The sequence below is a fragment of the Wyeomyia smithii genome, chromosome 3 (genome assembly GCF_029784165.1).
Source record: "Wyeomyia smithii strain HCP4-BCI-WySm-NY-G18 chromosome 3, ASM2978416v1, whole genome shotgun sequence".
NCBI classification, from domain to species: domain Eukaryota; kingdom Metazoa; phylum Arthropoda; class Insecta; order Diptera; family Culicidae; genus Wyeomyia; species Wyeomyia smithii.
The window spans coordinates 275,403,279-275,427,436 of NC_073696.1; the positions used below are offsets into that span (position 1 = coordinate 275,403,279).

At 39.2% G+C, this 24,158-nt stretch overlaps 2 protein-coding genes and 1 long non-coding RNA gene across 3 annotated transcripts; 2 read left to right on the top strand and 1 right to left on the bottom strand.

The window, feature by feature from the left end:
* Positions 1-540: 540 nt before the first annotated feature.
* On the top strand, positions 541-3,658 carry LOC129729311 (uncharacterized). The gene is made up of 6 exons (XM_055687819.1): positions 541-723; positions 1,032-1,186; positions 1,252-1,350; positions 1,420-1,749; positions 3,329-3,428; positions 3,519-3,658. Exons 3-6 carry the CDS (start codon positions 1,315-1,317, stop codon positions 3,656-3,658), a joined length of 606 nt encoding a protein of 201 aa, XP_055543794.1. The 5' UTR covers positions 541-723; positions 1,032-1,186; positions 1,252-1,314.
* On the bottom strand, positions 1,873-2,637 carry LOC129729617 (uncharacterized). Its single transcript, XR_008728708.1, has 2 exons — positions 2,434-2,637; positions 1,873-2,277 (listed from the first exon to the last, which is right to left on the bottom strand). It is a non-coding gene; the product is annotated as an uncharacterized LOC129729617 (long non-coding RNA).
* Positions 3,659-16,750: 13,092 nt separating the features above from the next.
* On the top strand, positions 16,751-23,976 carry LOC129729603 (uncharacterized). Its single transcript, XM_055688302.1, has 6 exons — positions 16,751-16,908; positions 16,968-19,632; positions 19,704-21,590; positions 21,652-21,866; positions 21,927-23,417; positions 23,474-23,976. Exons 1-6 carry the CDS (start codon positions 16,855-16,857, stop codon positions 23,828-23,830), a joined length of 6,669 nt encoding a protein of 2,222 aa, XP_055544277.1. The 5' UTR covers positions 16,751-16,854; the 3' UTR covers positions 23,831-23,976.
* Positions 23,977-24,158: the final 182 nt, after the last annotated feature.

A 24,158-nucleotide genomic window follows, 5' to 3' on the forward strand; every position in this document is an offset into this window, starting at 1 on the left:
GTTTCGAATATACTAAAACATTCCTACAGAACAGACTCAGTTGAAATGATATCGTCGAACACCATAGACAGAAGCTCGCTCAATTATGAAAGTTTGTTATCAGATTTATCAGCACCAGTAATTCATATAACTCACATGAAAATAAATAATACACATTTTCGACCAGGACTAGTTACTAAATATAAAATATCAGATGAATTACGATATGGTTTAATCAAACATATATTAAAATCTGAAGATCAAATGGTTTGTCTGGTCCAATGTTTTGAATGGGAGGAGTATTGCGCCCAATACAACAGCTACAAATTGAAAGTTAGCGACAAAATCATTCGTATACCTTATGAAAGTTTACTCACCAGAAAAACGTACAGTTTGTGGAACTTATACGGTGATAGCCAGGAATATTGCTATATAAGTTTGAAGTATGTGGATTATTAGAATGGTAGATTAATACCCATAATCCATATTATCAATTCAAAAACTCTACAAAAGGTTTACACTACCAACAACTTTTTTCCACAGTTAATTTTTTTCCTCATAATTAATTTTATTTTCAGCACAGAAGATAAATGATAAAAATTTAGTGTTGCTCACGGATGCCGATCTAATTGAAATGGGAATATTAGAGAAAGGATCTTGCTAACCATTTTACAAATTATAAAATCGAATCTTCAAAACAATCTGACCGAAAAAGCATGCAACGATAATGTACAAAACAACCTGGTAATCATAACTTAGCTAATTATAATAAATAAATTAAATAGAAAGTACACAGAAACACAAACACAAAATCACACCATAACTTTACTAACTTATTTACTTTTTCTATTATTTGTAATGAATAACAAATAGTTACTACAAGAAAATTCCATTTAGACTATTTCACGAGACGTTCAGAGCAGACCAACTTTTTGAACAATGTTTTGACATGAAGCAATGCACACTGTTTATCCATAGCAACATAAATATCAGCTAATCAACTGTATTCCTTGTGAAATGGTATATATAACAGAATGTTCACACTATTACAGAATTATCGCGCAACGTTCGAACAAGATCCCAAATTCAGTCTAAAAATATTGTTTCCTATCTTGGACAAAGGTATCGTACCAGACAAAAATGGTTTAAGTTTTATTACAAGAGTTGCTTGTAAACAGATGGAAAGAGATATAGAAGAAAATCGAAAGTAAGTCAAATCCCATGGGTTTCATTCGAAAACCTGCTTTCTATTCCATAATGCTGTAATTTTAGGTATCGTTCTACGAATCAACAGCATAAACTAGTTTAGAAATAGTGAAACTGTTTCCACAGTTAATGAACACTCGAGTAACTGCTGCTGCACCTGATGAGGTAAAGTACATATATTGATAAGATATTATATCATGCATCTTATTGAATCGCACTGTTACTTATTTTTAGTCTTGCTTTTTCTGGCGTAATGGGGGCAAAGAAAAAGGACCGCACACCGGATTAATTTGTAACCGAATTCGAAATATAATTCGCCAACTACCAGCAGAACATCATAAGTACAACCGAGGTCAGATATCACACATTGAATGTGTTTCAACTGAGCTCGTAGGGCGAGCACAGCTTCTCAAAGTGCTGGATGCATCAGCTTCTGAAGCTGACCAAATCTGCAAAGAAATGGAACTCTGTTTTCCACTTTACAAATTGTTGTTAAAAGAGAAGAAATCCGGCACAGAAATCCTCGAAGTATTTCCGCACTTGCAGTCATACGACGGATTGTTGGTAATGTATTACACAAATTGCTCTTACTTTTTTTTGTTTTTAAATTATTCATCTTAGATGTTGCTTCTTTCATCTATAATAATAATATAACATTATTATTCCTAACTCTTCAAAAACAATCTCTATTAAATAAATATAAATTTTTATTCGTTAATATTCTATCGTTAATTAAATTTTCTTTCTTAATTTGTATACACTTCACTTAAACAGAGTCATTTGTAACAACTATGCTTCTGAAACCCATGTCCATAAACCCAAAAAGTTTCAACCTGCCCGTGCCTATATCCGGCGCCTCATTGCGATCGGGCGAAATGTGTTCCGTATATTCATGGCAAATAATTCCTGCTCTCTGTCCATTGCTCAAATGTGATGCGTGTCGATCGAGGCCCAAATCAATGTTTTTGATGGATGGGTGGTATCCGATGATCGTTTGTCGATATGAGAAAGTGCCATGAGTGCCAGCTGCTTAAAATCGTTTTATTGCTTAAATAGTCCAAACGGTACCGGGAAATGCTTTTCGGTTGATGCCTGCAAACATAGTATAAACTTGCATATGCAGTTTCAACTACAAACATCATACAGACAGACAGACCCACCATCACTACACCACTGATAGTGATTTCATCCGGTTCTCATACACAACACTAGATTCGCACCGTTTCCGGAAGAAGTGTCTCTACTTACTTGAATTCAATCTTTTTCGGTAGTTTACTGAATGGCAGCAGTTGAAGGGTTTCTTCTTTTTTTTATGAATAAAAAACGCTTGAGATGTACCTATATAACATTATTCAAGACAAGACAAAAGGATCACTTTTATTCGCAGATTTCGTTTTTTATTGCAGCTGCGAAATTATCGCTTTTCAATATTTACAATGTTTACATCGTTTACATATAACGGCAAGATAGTAATGAGTTATACACAGGCGAGGAAGAAAACACATTTGTCTGTATTAGTAGCGAAAAATATCAAAAACGCTTTTGGGTTGTGACGTTGATCCTTAAAAACAAGTGACTGCCATTTGAAATTGTATTGCTTAATGACGCAGGAAGACATTTTCAGCCGAAAATGTTTGAAAATCGAAGGACAACGTTATATTTTTTTTTTAAATCACGTTTTGCTAGAAAAATTATCCTCTTTCTGCTGATATATAAAAATCACAAAACATAAATTCCTCAACAATCCAATTGTGAAAAATCGCATTGTACTTTCAACTGTGTATATGTTTCCCGTTATTGTATTATTGTTTATTTCATAGTTGAATGAACTGAGTTTTATCAACTGATTTTGCGAATACTGACTAAAATAACAAATTCTAAATCCGTCATCAAAATAAATAATATAAATATACATAAGAAATAAACTTAGTTTGCTTAGTTTGCAAATTCAACGTTGACTGAGTTTAATGGGTTTTAAAATCTTCGAACGAACCAAATTTTCAAAGTAACTAAACTTAAAACTTTTCAAATTTTTATTTTTTGTTTAATTTTATTTTCTACAATCATTTTTAAGTTATTAACAACACATATAATGCTTACAATGAACACCCATCTCAATGAAATTTTACGATCAAAATTTCAGATTAAGCAGTTTTATGAACGACCTGAAGGCCTTAAATTAGAGGATGTCCTATCCCAGGGTTTGGCACTTGCACCAACAAGGTTCACAACCGTAGAAGACGGTAGGATATGATTTTATATTGCATTTTTTTAGAACTAGAGTTTTAAACGTGACAACGTGAAGCAAACCTAAAATACGTTTCCTTTAATAGATCACATACGTGGTTGTCTTCGGATCATGTCACAATTACCGATAAGAGGACAAAAAAGAACAGTGGCTGTGTCGACTTCAGGAGTTAAGAATAGTGAACGTCTTTCTATTAAAAGGGTTAGATTCCTCGGGTTATCTTAACCGGTGTGCAAAGGTCCTTTTCGCATTCGAAAGGCTTAAACACACAAGGGACAACCTCTGAAATCTAGCGTTCGGATTTAGAAAGATCTGTGCGAGTTCGTATTTGCTAGTGGTATTAATTTATTTGGTAGCAAATCGGGTTTATATACAAAATTTACAAATTCGAATCTTATGAACTATGCCTACGTATGGAAGAGAAAATGAGAGAGAAGATTCTCCGAATCTTCGTAAGGGAACAAATAAGAACGCGACAGAATTTCCATTCGCCTAGTCAGGTCAAATTTGCCTTCCCCTAATCCGGTACCTGAACGGGAAAAAGGTTTCGAACGTTATCGGCTTTCTTTACACGCGCCTACGACAACATTCATTCAGATAGTTACAATGTTTTACAAAGCGCCGGATTTGCATTCCCTATTTCCCTACATAAGATGATAATGCGTACGCAGACGCGCCGGCTGATAATAGGACTTATCGCCCTTTTCTTTGAGCATTACTCGTCCATAATTCGCATAGTCATTGACGCTGGCTAAACCTAACAGACTAAGAAAACAGAACAGAAAATAGACCGCTTACGATTAGTGGCCTCGCACGGATCTAGAAATTCTATACCTGCTTCTAATCTAGCACCCGCACGAAGGGTCGGTCGGGGATTATTTATGTAGCAATCTCCTCTACGACGGGAACCTATTTGCGATTATTAAATCTATTCTAATTCCTTTTATAAGAACGATAATAAATGAGTTGCTGAATGACTATATTGTCAAGTTCTAAATAATGCGTTTGCTACATTCTGGGCCCCATAAATCTACTAAGATTTATCAAAAAACTATTACGCATTATTTCAAAATTAAACATCTTCTCAAAGTAAACATATTACATTTACGGTTCAAATACATTACTAATTACAGCTACACTGTATCTTCTGTGGTGTGGTTCGCAGCCGTGTAGCGTCTTCTGGCGGCTTCCTTAATTCACGATTAGCCATATAACTGCATATAACGTAGATATACATTGCTGCTATCACTATTTTCAGTGGCAGTATCGTAGGCATCACAATCGAGACAAATGGTTGTATCTTCTGGACAGTTTTTTCTGACATTTCTATGTGGACCGCTTCACGCCGTATTCGCCCAAAACGTTTTCAACTTAATTGGGAAGGATCCTTCCTGTACAATGTATTTCGACGTACCTCAGATGAGCGGCTTTGCAATTTATTCTCTTCTGCCATAATCTGATGATAAATTTGGTAGTGTAGTCTCCGCCAATCGGAGAAATCGTTTTTATTTACGAGGTCACACTCGCCGTTGGATAAGGTTTCTTCTATTTCTGTAACAGGTTGATTACCGGGTAACGTTCAACCGTCGAACCGTAATTCGAAGTGTTTTGGCTCATTATACCATTTAATTTCTCCGACATATTCTATAGTAGCCTCATCTGCCGTATTGTTTTCAGACTATACCCAACGCCATTGATCTTTGGCAGTGGTATCCAATATTTCGCCGACTCGGATGTTAATGTATGATGGATATTTTCTTTTCGTATTTGTTACCCATGCTAGCACTGTCTTCGAATCTGTCCATAATGTTGCAGTTTTTATGTCCAGACGTATCTCTTTTTGAACGACGTCTAATAGCCTTGTCCCCATGACTGCCTCATGGAGTTCCAGACGTGGAATAGATAGTGGTTCAATTGACACAACTCTTGTTTTAGCTGTTATTAACTGCGTATTGATTCCAAAGCTTGTTTCAGTTCTAGCATATACACAAGCTGCAAGTGCCTTTTCAGAGGTGTCAACGAAAACATGTAACTCTATCGGAGCGTGCTCTGTTAGAATGCATCTCGGGATCGATAAGCCTTCCGCTCGTTTGAGTTTACGTAAGAAGTTCAGCCATTGATCATACAGCTCATCCGGAACAAGTATATCCCATTGTTTGGAATATGTGTGTAGTTCCTGCATTAGTATCTTACCATGCAAACTAAATGAGAAATTAGACCCAGTGGATCGTAAATACTCATAAGCAAGGATAATACTTGTTTCTTCGTAGGTATTTCGTCAATATTGAAGATTCCTGCTCCTTTATCATTATGATTAAATCGGTAACTTAGCATGTCTCTACTGGTGTTCCAATACACACCTAATACCTTCTCAATTTGAGATTTCTTATCTTGGAACGGTTTTATATCAGCGCATAACCGTCTTGTTACAGGTATACTTCTCAGCAATTCAGTATTATTCGAAGAGAAGTTTCTAATATGGAAGCCTCCTTACTGATGAATTTCGGTTACCTTTTGTACAAGCTCCTTTGCCTTTTTTGGATCCCAAAAACTATCAACGTAATCGTCAACGTAATGTTGTTTTATTATTGCATTTATGGCTTCAGGAAACTGTTCCAAGTATCTCTCTGCGTTATGGTTTTTTACAGCTTGCGCGCAGTACGGTGAACAAGTCGAGCCAAAAGTCATGACTTGCATGACGTAAATATCCGGTTTTTTACTACTGTTGCAGTCGCGCCATAAGAAACGTTGCGCATTTGTCTTCACGGCGTATTTTCACTTGATGGAACATCTCCACATACAGGTATTTTTCCTTCTATAGTAGCCTCATCTGCCGTATTGTTTTCAGACTATACCCAACGCCATTGATCTTTGGCAGTGGTATCCAATATTTCGCCGACTCGGATGTTAATGTATGATGGATATTTTCTTTTCGTATTTGTTACCCATGCTAGCACTGTCTTCGAATCTGTCCATAATGTTGCAGTTTTTATGTCCAGACGTATCTCTTTTTGAACGACGTCTAATAGCCTTGTCCCCATGACTGCCTCATGGAGTTCCAGACGTGGAATAGATAGTGGTTCAATTGACACAACTCTTGTTTTAGCTGTTATTAACTGCGTATTGATTCCAAAGCTTGTTTCAGTTCTAGCATATACACAAGCTGCAAGTGCCTTTTCAGAGGTGTCAACGAAAACATGTAACTCTATCGGAGCGTGCTCTGTTAGAATGCATCTCGGGATCGATAAGCCTTCCGCTCGTTTGAGTTTACGTAAGAAGTTCAGCCATTGATCATACAGCTCATCCGGAACAAGTATATCCCATTGTTTGGAATATGTGTGTAGTTCCTGCATTAGTATCTTACCATGCAAACTAAATGAGAAATTAGACCCAGTGGATCGTAAATACTCATAAGCAAGGATAATACTTGTTTCTTCGTAGGTATTTCGTCAATATTGAAGATTCCTGCTCCTTTATCATTATGATTAAATCGGTAACTTAGCATGTCTCTACTGGTGTTCCAATACACACCTAATACCTTCTCAATTTGAGATTTCTTATCTTGGAACGGTTTTATATCAGCGCATAACCGTCTTGTTACAGGTATACTTCTCAGCAATTCAGTATTATTCGAAGAGAAGTTTCTAATATGGAAGCCTCCTTACTGATGAATTTCGGTTACCTTTTGTACAAGCTCCTTTGCCTTTTTTGGATCCCAAAAACTATCAACGTAATCGTCAACGTAATGTTGTTTTATTATTGCATTTATGGCTTCAGGAAACTGTTCCAAGTATCTCTCTGCGTTATGGTTTTTTACAGCTTGCGCGCAGTACGGTGAACAAGTCGAGCCAAAAGTCATGACTTGCATGACGTAAATATCCGGTTTTTTACTACTGTTGCAGTCGCGCCATAAGAAACGTTGCGCATTTGTCTTCACGGCGTATTTTCACTTGATGGAACATCTCCACATACAGGTATTTTTCCTTCTATAGTAGCCTCATCTGCCGTATTGTTTTCAGACTATACCCAACGCCATTGATCTTTGGCAGTGGTATCCAATATTTCGCCGACTCGGATGTTAATGTATGATGGATATTTTCTTTTCGTATTTGTTACCCATGCTAGCACTGTCTTCGAATCTGTCCATAATGTTGCAGTTTTTATGTCCAGACGTATCTCTTTTTGAACGACGTCTAATAGCCTTGTCCCCATGACTGCCTCATGGAGTTCCAGACGTGGAATAGATAGTGGTTCAATTGACACAACTCTTGTTTTAGCTGTTATTAACTGCGTATTGATTCCAAAGCTTGTTTCAGTTCTAGCATATACACAAGCTGCAAGTGCCTTTTCAGAGGTGTCAACGAAAACATGTAACTCTATCGGAGCGTGCTCTGTTAGAATGCATCTCGGGATCGATAAGCCTTCCGCTCGTTTGAGTTTACGTAAGAAGTTCAGCCATTGATCATACAGCTCATCCGGAACAAGTATATCCCATTGTTTGGAATATGTGTGTAGTTCCTGCATTAGTATCTTACCATGCAAACTAAATGAGAAATTAGACCCAGTGGATCGTAAATACTCATAAGCAAGGATAATACTTGTTTCTTCGTAGGTATTTCGTCAATATTGAAGATTCCTGCTCCTTTATCATTATGATTAAATCGGTAACTTAGCATGTCTCTACTGGTGTTCCAATACACACCTAATACCTTCTCAATTTGAGATTTCTTATCTTGGAACGGTTTTATATCAGCGCATAACCGTCTTGTTACAGGTATACTTCTCAGCAATTCAGTATTATTCGAAGAGAAGTTTCTAATATGGAAGCCTCCTTACTGATGAATTTCGGTTACCTTTTGTACAAGCTCCTTTGCCTTTTTTGGATCCCAAAAACTATCAACGTAATCGTCAACGTAATGTTGTTTTATTATTGCATTTATGGCTTCAGGAAACTGTTCCAAGTATCTCTCTGCGTTATGGTTTTTTACAGCTTGCGCGCAGTACGGTGAACAAGTCGAGCCAAAAGTCATGACTTGCATGACGTAAATATCCGGTTTTTTACTACTGTTGCAGTCGCGCCATAAGAAACGTTGCGCATTTGTCTTCACGGCGTATTTTCACTTGATGGAACATCTCCACATACAGGTATTTTTCCTTCTATAGTAGCCTCATCTGCCGTATTGTTTTCAGACTATACCCAACGCCATTGATCTTTGGCAGTGGTATCCAATATTTCGCCGACTCGGATGTTAATGTATGATGGATATTTTCTTTTCGTATTTGTTACCCATGCTAGCACTGTCTTCGAATCTGTCCATAATGTTGCAGTTTTTATGTCCAGACGTATCTCTTTTTGAACGACGTCTAATAGCCTTGTCCCCATGACTGCCTCATGGAGTTCCAGACGTGGAATAGATAGTGGTTCAATTGACACAACTCTTGTTTTAGCTGTTATTAACTGCGTATTGATTCCAAAGCTTGTTTCAGTTCTAGCATATACACAAGCTGCAAGTGCCTTTTCAGAGGTGTCAACGAAAACATGTAACTCTATCGGAGCGTGCTCTGTTAGAATGCATCTCGGGATCGATAAGCCTTCCGCTCGTTTGAGTTTACGTAAGAAGTTCAGCCATTGATCATACAGCTCATCCGGAACAAGTATATCCCATTGTTTGGAATATGTGTGTAGTTCCTGCATTAGTATCTTACCATGCAAACTAAATGAGAAATTAGACCCAGTGGATCGTAAATACTCATAAGCAAGGATAATACTTGTTTCTTCGTAGGTATTTCGTCAATATTGAAGATTCCTGCTCCTTTATCATTATGATTAAATCGGTAACTTAGCATGTCTCTACTGGTGTTCCAATACACACCTAATACCTTCTCAATTTGAGATTTCTTATCTTGGAACGGTTTTATATCAGCGCATAACCGTCTTGTTACAGGTATACTTCTCAGCAATTCAGTATTATTCGAAGAGAAGTTTCTAATATGGAAGCCTCCTTACTGATGAATTTCGGTTACCTTTTGTACAAGCTCCTTTGCCTTTTTTGGATCCCAAAAACTATCAACGTAATCGTCAACGTAATGTTGTTTTATTATTGCATTTATGGCTTCAGGAAACTGTTCCAAGTATCTCTCTGCGTTATGGTTTTTTACAGCTTGCGCGCAGTACGGTGAACAAGTCGAGCCAAAAGTCATGACTTGCATGACGTAAATATCCGGTTTTTTACTACTGTTGCAGTCGCGCCATAAGAAACGTTGCGCATTTGTCTTCACGGCGTATTTTCACTTGATGGAACATCTCCACATACAGGTATTTTTCCTTCTATAGTAGCCTCATCTGCCGTATTGTTTTCAGACTATACCCAACGCCATTGATCTTTGGCAGTGGTATCCAATATTTCGCCGACTCGGATGTTAATGTATGATGGATATTTTCTTTTCGTATTTGTTACCCATGCTAGCACTGTCTTCGAATCTGTCCATAATGTTGCAGTTTTTATGTCCAGACGTATCTCTTTTTGAACGACGTCTAATAGCCTTGTCCCCATGACTGCCTCATGGAGTTCCAGACGTGGAATAGATAGTGGTTCAATTGACACAACTCTTGTTTTAGCTGTTATTAACTGCGTATTGATTCCAAAGCTTGTTTCAGTTCTAGCATATACACAAGCTGCAAGTGCCTTTTCAGAGGTGTCAACGAAAACATGTAACTCTATCGGAGCGTGCTCTGTTAGAATGCATCTCGGGATCGATAAGCCTTCCGCTCGTTTGAGTTTACGTAAGAAGTTCAGCCATTGATCATACAGCTCATCCGGAACAAGTATATCCCATTGTTTGGAATATGTGTGTAGTTCCTGCATTAGTATCTTACCATGCAAACTAAATGAGAAATTAGACCCAGTGGATCGTAAATACTCATAAGCAAGGATAATACTTGTTTCTTCGTAGGTATTTCGTCAATATTGAAGATTCCTGCTCCTTTATCATTATGATTAAATCGGTAACTTAGCATGTCTCTACTGGTGTTCCAATACACACCTAATACCTTCTCAATTTGAGATTTCTTATCTTGGAACGGTTTTATATCAGCGCATAACCGTCTTGTTACAGGTATACTTCTCAGCAATTCAGTATTATTCGAAGAGAAGTTTCTAATATGGAAGCCTCCTTACTGATGAATTTCGGTTACCTTTTGTACAAGCTCCTTTGCCTTTTTTGGATCCCAAAAACTATCAACGTAATCGTCAACGTAATGTTGTTTTATTATTGCATTTATGGCTTCAGGAAACTGTTCCAAGTATCTCTCTGCGTTATGGTTTTTTACAGCTTGCGCGCAGTACGGTGAACAAGTCGAGCCAAAAGTCATGACTTGCATGACGTAAATATCCGGTTTTTTACTACTGTTGCAGTCGCGCCATAAGAAACGTTGCGCATTTGTCTTCACGGCGTATTTTCACTTGATGGAACATCTCCACATACAGGTATTTTTCCTTCTCGAATTCATAGAAGAGTCCCAAATAATGAAGTCAGTTGATCTGGACCGGGCAGCAACATTGAGTTCAAAAAATACTCCATTTACTTTTGCAGCTGCGTCGAAAACTTATCTTGGCTTCGGTGGCAACTTGTTTTGTTGAAAACGATGAAGTGCGGAAGATAATTTAAAGTTGGAAGTTTCGTAGCAATTCCTGTTGATTGAGCTTACGAATATATCTTTCTTCTTCTTCTTAGATTTTTACCCACGGAAGAACTGTTTAAGAGGCTGACCAAAATACTGTTCTAATAACGTTCAATCGTATTTCGGCCTCAATAGCGTTTACTGTCTTCAAAGCGTGTTGTTGCAATTCCGATGGGTCGAGTTTATCTATAGAATACTTTAGTTTTATAATCATCGAAGGTATTGGCTTAACTTCATACAGTTCAACCTTTCAACGTGTAATCACTAGCACTTTTTATATTTGTGGATATCTTCTTATAATTTCACTGCCTTTAATTCACAGGCAGACTTCGGTTACTTCTGACAATTTTACTTCAAATTCTCCGCAGATGAGAAGCTTTTTGTTGTCGCTTTCAATTCTTCTTAATGTACTACGGCGATAGAATCATTTTTTTCGCTCAATAATTTTTTCTATAACTTCTATGTTGAAGATTTTAACTTTTATTGATGTCTCATCGTTTCTCCAATTTAAAAACGAAACACTTGCAAAGTTTGTTGACAGCTTGATGAATTTTTGATGTATTAGGGTTTGTTCTTTATTTTCCTTCAAAACATCCAAATTTGCAACCTTTACGGAAGGTTGCATAAGTATTCCTTTAGCATTCAAATTAGCAACCGTTGACCTTTAACGGTTCCACCAATTTATTCCATTCACTTCGTTCTTTTGCCGAAGATTTCAAATTTATACGTCTTCGATTCAAAAAAGTTAACTCTTGAACCTTTTTCCAACGAGTTTTAACAAGTTTGAGAATCCTCGATTTATTATGCCATGTAAGTTTTTCAATAACCTTCTTCGTAGTTTCATCGACTGAACTTGCATTGCATTGTATCCAGCGCCTTTCTTCGATGTCTTCCTGAATTCCATCAACTTTAACATTTATTAGCGATATGACGTTCTTGCTAACATCTTCATCCTGCGTTGAACATGTTTTAAATTTAGTGGATTCTAGCATCATTTTTTTCCTTGTTGATATTCTATTGCAGCTGAATATTCCAATATGTTCATCCTTTTGGCCAATTCGTCGTATCGTGTTCCAAAGCATGTCTGGAAACTTTCCAAATTGTTTCACCTTGTCGTTAGGTGATTCTGCAATTTCCGACGAATATTTTGGGCTTGAGATACATCCTAGCATTTCAATATTATTCGATAGGAATTTGCTTTTACTATTGAACCCATTTTCATAGAGGCTCTTGACAGCCGCGCTCAAAAGATGATTCTCGAGTTTTATATCCGCATTATGATGTTTAACAATTGCATTCTCTGCGTAGGAAAATTCCTCAGGACATTTAAAACCATTGCAGCTCCAAAATTTCATTGCTGCATCAAAGAATACATTGTCCTTCATGACAATTGTAAAATTTCGACGAAAATTCAATATCAAATGATCTTTTATCAATTCCACTGATCGTTGCTTCCGAGTAACGTAGTTATTCAAAGCATCATTTCTGGCCACACACTGCTTTATAGTGTCTAAGTTGTTTTCAGCGTAGTTGTAGCTTACTATCGGTTTGTTGCGCCTAATTTTCCATGGTGATCCTGGAGCATATCTTCCGTTTTTGGAATTGATGGCATCTGCAGGTGATACTCTCGGTTTAATAATGTTACCAGGTCTTCGTTTTAAAACCGAAGGACATCTCAACAATTTATTATTATTCGATGAGAGTTTTATGCCCTTATGTTCATTTACTTGATGAATTTTAGGGTCTTTCTTTTTACTTTTGAGCTTCCCTTTTTGAGAGCTTATCTCTGATTTTTGGCAATCTTGATAGCCTTGTTTTACTGGACATACTTTAGTGGCATTAGCTCGTGCAGGTTTCTTTTCCACAATCTTTGGGGAATTAACAAGAACCTTTCGCGGTTCTATTGATTCTTCAGAAATGTTTATTCTTTTAACTGCTTTGAATGTTTCTTCATTTCCTTTTAAAGGCTTTGGATTAGATTCGTGGTGATCAACTCTTTGGCGATTCCCGAAAATTACAACAGATGTTGTATCCTTGTCTTTGAGTGACTGTTCATCTTGTGCGCTTTTTCTGGCGCACATAGGAATTCCTGGCGGTTGTCTTGATCTCCGCCTCATTGCATGCGCTTCAACATGTGGTTTCAGCCAGTCGTTCAATTCATCTAAGTCTTTGACTTGAGACTTTTCCTTAGTCCAACAGATTTGTATGCCGAAAGAAAACTTTCCAATAATATCCTCCATCAGCTGAGGATTATTTAATAGGCGAATTTCATTCATGGCCTTTATACTAGACACAAATTTGTCTAGTGCATTGGAGCAACCCGTTAGATTCGAAGTCTTACGGATGTCATTGAGCAGGTTTTTATATTCCAACTCATCCTCGTACCGGGTGAGTTGATCCAAACATTCTGGATCTGCTAGCCTGTTCTCTCCTGGAACATGATTTGCTTCTTCACTAAAGCGAATCTGTGATGATTCAGTCTTCGTTTGATAAACTGAATACATCTTTCTTGCCATAGTTTCTCCATGGTCTTTAAATCTTTGCGATATCGTATCGCTGGTCTTTAAACATTGCATTATTGCAAGACCCATTTCGATGTTTGTGCATTTAACACAAATCCATCGTTCCTCAGGTAATGGTAGCCTTCTAAGGTGTCCACAGTTTAAATGAAATCTGCGATCGCACTCATCACATGCGACCATGTTTTCCTTAGAATCTTTCTCCTTGCACAAGCGGCAACTACCGTTAGGATTGTTAACAAAATAACTCATCGTTGAGTAATGAGGGCGGTAGCGGCTTTCTGATGATTTTTTCTGTGGCTTCGTAGGGTTGATCGTCCTGATGACTTCCAAGGTTGATCGCCGTAGAAAGAATCGTCGCAAGGTTGAAAGAAAGGACCGATACCAACTAGCTCCTCTCTGGAGTGACGCCAAATGTCGACTTCAGGAGTTAAGAATAGTGAACGTCTTTCTATTAAAAGGGTTAGATTCCTCGGGTTATCTTAACCGGTGTGCAAAGGTCCTTTTCGCATTCGAAAGGCTTAAACACACAAGGGACAACCTCTGAAATCTAGCGTTCGGATTTAGAAAGATCTGTGCGAGTTCGTATTTGCTAGTGGTATTAATTTATTTGGTAGCAAATCGGGTTTATATACAAAATTTACAAATTCGAATCTTATGAACTATGCCTACGTATGGAAGAGAAAATGAGAGAGAAGATTCTCCGAATCTTCGTAAGGGAACAAATAAGAACGCGACAGAATTTCCATTCGCCTAGTCAGGTCAAATTTGCCTTCCCCTAATCCGGTACCTGAACGGGAAAAAGGTTTCGAACGTTATCGGCTTTCTTTACACGCGCCTACGACAACATTCATTCAGATAGTTACAATGTTTTACAAAGCGCCGGATTTGCATTCCCTATTTCCCTACATAAGATGATAATGCGTACGCAGACGCGCCGGCTGATAATAGGACTTATCGCCCTTTTCTTTGAGCATTACTCGTCCATAATTCGCATAGTCATTGACGCTGGCTAAACCTAACAGACTAAGAAAACAGAACAGAAAATAGACCGCTTACGATTAGTGGCCTCGCACGGATCTAGAAATTCTATACCTGCTTCTAATCTAGCACCCGCACGAAGGGTCGGTCGGGGATTATTTATGTAGCAATCTCCTCTACGACGGGAACCTATTTGCGATTATTAAATCTATTCTAATTCCTTTTATAAGAACGATAATAAATGAGTTGCTGAATGACTATATTGTCAAGTTCTAAATAATGCGTTTGCTACAGGCTGGGATATCAACAATTAATGAGGAGCATGTGGCATCAGATTTAGTACGATGGATTGGGGTAAGTGCTTCTCATTATTCTCATGCATGTCTATCTTGATTATTTTCGTTTTTTTGCAGACATGTTTGGAGACATACACGTTGTCCCCAGAAACAAATTGCTCTCTTCATATGGTGTGTGCTGCAAGCCAAATGAAAAAGGGGAAATACGCCATTATTTCCGATAGGAAAGTAATAGCGGAATCTCAAAATTCCGTTCAGGCTCTGGACATTTTTTTCAAATGCTACGAAACCAACAAATTTAGAAATGTTTCACGATTTTCTGGCTTGTACGGTATACAAAACTATTTCGCATAGCCAACGCACATCAGTGAACAGATTGGTCCAAACGTTCATTGAAATATCCAGAGCACGTTGCCGTAACTCGTTATTATTAAAACCGATTTTTCTTTTCTTATTTTTAATTTTTTTTCAAATTTTCATTTAATAAAACTTTTATAATAAAAATACTACTCGGAAGGTAAAATACCAAGTGTTTGTACATGAGACAAAACGTTGTGACTCCATCTTATTGTAACCGGTGTTACTATTCTCTTCACGCTGTTATCGCATTCGTAACGATGTTTAAATTGGTTGGATTATTGATTTAAAACTGAACGTAAAGAAATTCAGTTACGGGTGACTTTCAGGTTCAATAAAACATCATTGGAACTCAAGAAATCAGCAAAAATCAGAAGTAGTTTTCTTTTTAATAGTTCAAAATTCTGACACGGCGCAGGTTTTAATTCTGAAAATATTCAATTTTGAATTCTAAAAAGTGAGTACTCTTGAGTGAAGAAAATGAGTAATTTAAATTAAAAAAATATATTTTGAACTCAAAAAGTGAATAGTTTTAAATTCTAAGATTGCGTAGTTTTTGATTCTAGTACTGTGTTGTTTTGAATTCTCGAACTGTGTATGTTTCAATTCTGAAACTGAATTCTTTTGGATTCAATATATGGAAACTTTTAACACAAAAAGTGAGTTAAATTTTAACATTAGACTGAATAACAATTACACAGTTTTTGCTCTTGCTGGAGCTACACAATTTTGAATAACAGCAAAGTTACTCATTTTTTGTGTTGTTCCACTTTTTAGGGAAATGAATTGGTTTCTAAACATTTTTGAATTCATTTTGATGAGCGTGGCCAAAACTGCAGAAAACACGAATCTGACGTAAGCAGAGAGGTTCACAAATTACGAACGCGCATTATAGCACCCGCCATTATGGTGCGTAAAAAGCTGGATATGTTTAAAATTATCCGATATACACTAAGGGATCATTCATATAATATATAACGCGCTCAGGGGTGGGGGGTATTCAGCGAAGCGTTACTTTGCGTGTGTAAAACATGAAAAATTGCGTTACGTGGGGGTGGGTGGGTATTGAAAACTGCCAAATTCTGCGTTATGTAATATTTAAATGGTTCCTAATCTGGTGCAAGATTATATGTTCTCAGTTTGTACCACTATGCAGTGGGACTGTAATGCGAGTACGTTCAATATGGGACAATTGCTCAGTTTTCAAGCATTTGGATTTTCTTAAAATACATTTTGGCATCTCTGAAAAGCGTTGTTTGAATCAGGGATGCCAGATGTGCAGATTTTTATTAATTCAGATTTTCACATTTGCGCAGACTTTCTCAAAATGTGTTTTTGCAGACTTTTGCCTACGCGAGCGAAATTTTTTCGAATCACGAGCAAATTTTTTCCAGGTTTCGAGAAGATTTTTCTGGTTTTTCAAGCAGTTGCAGACATTTTTCAAAAACATCTGGCATCTCTGGTTCGAATTCAGTGTTTATCATCGTTATCATCAGAACAAACTCTTTCTGTTTTTCATTTTTTACAACACAAAATACTATTGTTAGTTTCGACTTTCTAGTTTTTATCACAAGGTATGATCTCACAATGAAAAGAATACACATTTTAGTACTGGAACTGTTTGTAATTTCAGTATTCAAGGTATATTATCACCTTAATCGTATCATCGAACAGTTAACAAACCACGTGTTTACTTTTAGCCTTCGATCGAGTTTCCGAAAAATTCCTCCGGAGAACCGGGACCAGTCATTCAACCCGCTGGAACTATAGCGAAAAATAAGACAACAGTAAAAAAAATCGCCAGCGACAGTGCAAGTTCGGCGAAAAGTTTAGCCCTGGAAATTGCGTCGTCTGCTACAACTGCGAAACCGGAAGCAATCACAACTGCCGATCCGCTGCCTTCTTCCAAGGACCAGAAGGAAGATGTGGTGCAACGAATACGTGATCAAATACTTCAGGATAAAGGTCAGGACGACGAATCAATACAGCACATACGTGATAGTGAATTTTTGAATGCATTCCACGAAGCGATCGACAAAGAGATTATCGCGCCTAGCTTCATTCAAACTTTGGCCTCGGTGTCCGAACCACTGGTGATAACCAACTACACCCGAGATACGCTGTTAATAAAATCGATTCGAGAGGATGCGAATTTTACCTTCGGAAATGGTGTATTCTCGTGGAAAACAATGGAGCACAAAAACAAAGATCAGCACCTAATCGTTGGAATAAGTAACAGCAGTATAATAATCTTGCATGAAAAGATGGGTGTGTTCTCGCTGCAGCAAGAAATTCCGATGGAAACGGTACCTTCCGCATTCGAAATTATCACCGTGTGGGACAGTGCGGCGGATGCTGCTGTAAGTGGTTTGATTGTGGCAACCGAAATGTCGCTGGTATGGTACACGATGAGGGAGAAAAGTAATTTTGCCCTCAAAGAAGAATGGCGATGGCCGTTGCACAAAATGACAACTCTGATCAAGCGTTTTCACTACAAAGATATCGATATGATCCTTCTGGTGGGGACGCATCCCAACAAGGAACGTTCAATCTCGGCGACGTTGTATGAGTTTAACTTTGAACGTCAACAATTTTGGTTGATGCAGAAGCTGGTTTTGAACTTTCCGTGTCCTACCGTGGGTGTTGTGAACGTGGGCAGCGAGTTTTTAGTGGCCTTCCCTCAGAATGATACAGCCTTGATTTACACACTGGAAGCGGGAAAGGAGTATCGCGGAAAGTTTACTCTTTTAGCTAATTTTACTTCAGAGAAAATCAATTCCGTTGGTGCTTTCCAAGTGGGGCGCTATGCGTACATTGCCATCGGCGGTAAATCACCACAAATACTGCGCTACGCAAACGGAAACTTTACTTCGCAAAACATCCCAACCGAAGCGTTGGAAACGGTAGAGTCATACCTAGAGATACCAACCATGACTTACCGCGACGATCTAATATTACTGGTGCAACATAGAATAGCTTTTTCCACGCACGAAATACAACGTTTGGATGTTTTGGTTTGGAATGGGGAATCGTTCGACATCCGAAGCAACATTCCCTGTTACGTAGAGGAAGAGTTGATAAGTAATGAGGTTTCCTGTTTGCTCGATTTGCACAGACCGAAAGGCATCGTCGGTTCGGCAATTGTCCAACGGGAGAAGCAAATGTTGATGATCGTGCCTCGCCATCGGGCACATTCCAGCTTGTTCAACATACAAATAGGATTACTCTCGTCGGAACATCCAATTAATCAAAAGGTTAAGGAAATTCACGACACGGTTGATGCTTTCACTAAAATTCTTCAGTACCAGGATATTGTGATTAGACAGGCACTTGAATTGATTTCGCAGGCTGGAACGACTGTCCAGTCACAGATGCTGTTGGAAAATTACACGATGCAAAGTCTCCACGCAGATGTAGTGTATATGGATCCGGATGTACGTTGGCCGAACGATACGATCTACATCGGAGATGTACCTTGGACCTATGAAGATTCATTAGTTGACATTCCAGCTTTGATACAAGAAATGGAGTACGAGGAAGCACATCTGTTACGCTTGGAACAGGAGCTTGCTTATGCGGTAAGGAAACACAACGATAGTTTCACGTTGGAACTGGAGCAACCGTTGCGGGTGAAAGGACACGTGGAAGTTCATGGATCGTTGGTAACCGATGACCTGTACGTTCAGCGACTGGAGAAAGAATCGCCTACGACTCGTGCTACGCGGGCAAGTGAGCAACCAATCAAGGAATTACGCGTGCAGTATCTTGATGTGCGGCATTTGAATTTTAAAAACTTTAATGGACACCCGGCAAGTGAATTGGTTTTCAATACTGGAAACAAGATTGAGTTGAATAGTAAGATAATCTTCGAAGATACGGTTGTGGTGGGTGACGTTGTTTTGCCCAACGGTGGCACAGTAAACGGGATTGATTTGAGTGAGTCCGTGGTGCACTTTGGTGGCAATGGTCGAAGCTGGAATGAACTGAAGTTCGAAAGTCTAGAAGTGTCGGATGATGTTATAGTCCATGATTCAATAAACGGAGGAAAGCTAGATGTGGGACAACTTCGAGAGGAAAGCTTTACACCGAATGATGTGTTGAAGGTGGAAAAATTGATACTGAATGGTAGCTTGAACATTCGTAACTTTAACGGTGTCCCGTGGGATGATTTCGTCGAACGAATTGTGCTGAAAAACCGTCCGAAACGAATAACCGAGCTGCGGGTCGAAGGTGACCTAATTCTGGAGCATCCTAACATAACCGTTAGTCATTTGAATGGATTAGCTTTCCCTGATGACTTTTTATTGTCAAATGGACCCAAGACATCGGTCATTACCGGGCATAAGCGATTTATGAGTACAGCCTGTGAGTGATGTCCAGCCGAGTTCTGCTACGACTGCTACATTTCAACTATTTTCTTTCTTGTTCTTTTTTAGTTGCCAATACTTTGGACGTTGCTGAAACAGTGAATGGAATTGATCTGAAGGATATCATCACTCTGCACGACGATCAACACATACCAGGAAACGTAACATTTGAGGAACTACACGTTACCGAGAAGTTGGAAGTACACGGAGCTATTCATGGAGAAGAAATCGATCAACTGCTCAATAATCCGACATTGCTGCAGGCAAAAATTATCAAAGCGGCATGTCATTTTGGAGAGTTACACGTTGACGGTCCGGTGATAATCCGTGACACGTTGAATGGAGCCAATGTTGATGCATTGCTTGGGGATGTTGTCTACGATACAGAACGGACGGTGGAAATTCTCGGTCAAAAGCGTTTCAAATCGGTAGAGTTCCATGATCGTGTTACCATCGAGTCCGGGCTGGTAAATGACATTAAACTAGAAGAATTCCTTACACGCAGTACGGAGCAAACCCTGGATGTTAAGGAGATTAAGGGTAACGTTTCTATAGATCGATTAACGCTGGGTGGTCTTATCGATGGGTTGAATGTCACCGAGCTAGATATGAACTCGATAAAGCTGTACGGTGATCAATACACTGAAGCTACCCTGATATTCGAGATTCCCCCCGGAGATACTGGTCCCGATATTGAGGTGAACGAGTTGCGAATCGAGAAGCAGTTGAGCACTAAGAGCGGATATTTGAAAATAGATCAAGAGGAGCTAATTGTGGCTGGAGATGTTACCGTGAATAGTTTGAGCGTTGATAGTCTGCATCTCATCTCATCTTCGATTGATGGCCCAAGCAAGACGATCAGCGATGTTCATTTGCCAACTTTCGACAGTTTGCGATTCAGTTTGACGCGATCGCAGGAAATCGATGCCCCGGTGTACGTTGATAAGTTAATTGTTAAGAAGACGGCCGAAGTTTTGTTTGCTAACGGGAATGACCTCAGTCAGCTTAGAACCATAGAGGATCAGATAGCCGATGTGAAAAATCAATTGTTAATGGGCAAACTTCAGGTCGAAAATCTCTACGTGGGTGGGGATCTGCAGGTGAAAATGCTAAACGATATCGATTTTGATGAGCTGCTGCAGAAAGTGATTTGGTTGAATCGACCAAACTACATACGAGGGACCGTTCACTTCTTGGATCCATTGTATATCCGTGGCAATCTAACGGTTGACGGATTGATCAACGGTGTCGAGTTTGACGAATTTGTTAAAGATTTAGCACTAAAATCCGATGAGGTTGTGGAGTTTTACGAACCTATAATATTTCGAAATGGATTTCACGTCAATGGTAATTTCGATACGGATCGAATAAATGACATCGGTATTGATGAGTTGATACTGAAGAATCAAACCGTCCACATACCGGGAGATTTAACAATTCACGGTCGGTTGTTTGTTGACCATTTGCTGATTGAGGATAGTTTTAATGGTGAACCGATTCAGAAGTTGGTAGATCGTTATCAGTATGACGCGTCTCGCGACGTTCACGTGATTAAGGGGGACTTGATTTTGAATGTTACCACCATTGACTCGCTACATATTAAAGAAGGATTTAATGATATTCCGAATCTGGACCTTCACCTGGCTTCGTTGATTCGAAAAGATCAGGATTATAACTTTACCGGTCCTATTGTGTTTAGCGATGAGGTTACTTTCGAGCATGGACTCACAATACATACCTACAATGGGGTGGACATCTCTCAACTGCAGCATGATATTGTACGTATTAACGAAGAGGCTCCAGTGGAGCTGTCAGCTGGGGTTGTGTTTGATGCGCCGGTGGACATCGAAACGCTTATAGTGGAAGGCGATATGCTTGCACCAAGCATAGACGGATTGAATCCAGATCGATTGCCTGAAACGTCGGTGATGATCAATGAGGATTTAGAAATATTTGGTAAATTTCTTGGGTAGTTTGCTATTTACTACGGGAGATAAGTGATTTTTTCCTCTCGCAGGGAAAGTAATTTTTGCTCCAGGAACATTCCAAACTGAGCACCTCGATGTACAGACCATCAACGAGTTGCCCATGGACCAAATTATCACACTGCACACTGATCAGGTATTGAATACTACCCTCTACATCGACGAAATGACGATCACTCAACCGCTGGATGTTGACGGAACAGTCAACGGGTACTACTTTCCCCATGAAAGAGCAAACACCGTTATGGTAATCATTTCGTGGCTTATTATACGTCCTTTAGCTTCTAATCATTTAATTATTTCGCAGACATACGGAACTCAGCACATCCGAATTCCAACCATCTTCAACTCGATCCGAGTGCTCAAATCGCTGACTCTGCCGTCGACCATCAACGGCAATCCTTTCGATCCTATCCTGATAGGCCCAAATATGGTAATCGAATCTCCCGTTCATTTTCATCATCTGATCGTTGATAATCTCGAAACGCGAGACATGATTTCCGGGGTGGATTTCGATCGGTGGTATCAGGACAGCCTTTGGACTGCCGGTCGCGATCATCAAGTGATCGAAGGCAAGGTAAGCACCGAGGACTTCCGTGTCGAAGGCGGCCGCGTTGATGGCAACGGAATGATCAACGGGGTAAACATACGAGAATTAGTTCAGCAAATCGAAGTTACAGAACAGGCTAACAATGAACGACTGCATGAGTATCGGTCGCAGTTTCGCACCCTGTGCAAGTCAACGCAAGATTTGGTAGGCAAATCACAAAACCGATCATACTCCTTCAAGTATTTCACCCAACGTCAAGTGATCAGTTTACCGCAACAAATAAAGTCGTTCCACTTTTTCGATCATCTCGGGTACCATTTCTTAGCAGTAAATAGCGATTGTGAAACACATTTGTACCAATGGGACGCCATTGAAAAGGTGTTCGCCCCCCTGCTAGTGGCACACACCGGAGTTGTTGAGCAGTGGGAAACTGTAATCGATAACGATCGAGCAGTCTTTCTTTTGACTAGATCTTCTGGAGGATACTGCCAATGCAATGTTTCAGGAGTAAATGTATGGCTGTTTACCGGCATACAACTCCAACTCATGTGGCACACCAACGAACCTTTCTCGGCACTCAGTTCAATGGCAGAAAAGCACGATAGTTTTTTTGCGCTGAATGAAAATGCTGTCATCGAATTCAGAATCGATGGAAGCTTTATCGAACAGTGGGAACTTCCAACGAGTCAGGTTGGATACAGATTCGTTCCAAGTAATATAGGATTAGGATTAGCTTTGAGCGATGGTCATCTGTTGGTGTTACTAACAAATGTCAACAATACCGAAGAGGTGGTTCGAACTAAGCGAAACAGTAATGAAACCGTGGAAATGGGTCTGTTCGCTACCCAAGCTATGTATGATCGTCTGCACAGGAACTACACATACGATCATTTTCGCACACCAGCCGTCCAAGCGGTAACGTTCACTGATAACATTAGACCGGGCGTGCGAACAGCGCAACCGCAGGTCAAACAAATCAACGGTACAATCGTTACCATTGACAAATTGAACCCCGCTAACCTGTCGCTAAAAGATTCCCTTGTAGAAGCCTCCACGCTAGTGGAAGCTACTGTTTCCAAAGAAATGCCACTGGGTGGCATCTTTACTATTATAAATCACAATTTTCCCACGAAACTTAACGGTGACATAATCGGCTTTCGAGTTGGAAAAGTCAATAACAAGCAACATCTAGTGGCAGTCTCCACCATGGTGGATACCATTGTTCGAGGTAACCATGATGCCATAAAAGTAAGTTCAGCTTACCCTCTCTTGGACAACAAACATGACCTTCAGTTTGGTTTCAGATATATACCAACATCCAACTCGGGCAGCTCTATCAGATTCTTCCGTGCCATCGCCCGTCCCACCTGACCGCACTGGAGCTGCGAGATGAAACCATATTGGCCTTTCTGGAATCACGTCAGACTGTACAGATTTATAACTACCGCGAAATGGAGGGCTTCGTACATTCCGGCAGCTTCCGGTTGACAGTACCGGTTGTTCAGATGACCGGAGTTGCCGTACCGCAGCCATCGCGGTATCTGTGCCGAAAGCACTATCTAGCTATTGCTACTCAGCAACAGGAGCTGATATTTTTGAAGGCCAAAACGCAAGGAAATTGCGGACTCACCGTCGAGCTGGTCTGTGACGACGAGGATTAGGGTAAGCATTTTTTTGTTAGAATGTAGAGATACAATGTAAACTGTATTGTATTGTAGTTAGTGTAGCTTGTAGTAGCATGAGAATTTTTTATACCGGTTATATTTTGTTCACTAATCATTATTTACAAGTAGATGTATGCAACTTAAAAACATATCCGTGCAATTCTAAATTTATTGCGATTGTGTATTAATAAATTGATGGTATAATTGCATTTGACCCAGTGTTATCTTCCATCTTTCGCACGATGAAAGCTATGTTTAATCATCACCTGGCCTGCATAATTTATTGAACATCAATACTGTTCACAAAGAGAAAATTAATATTATA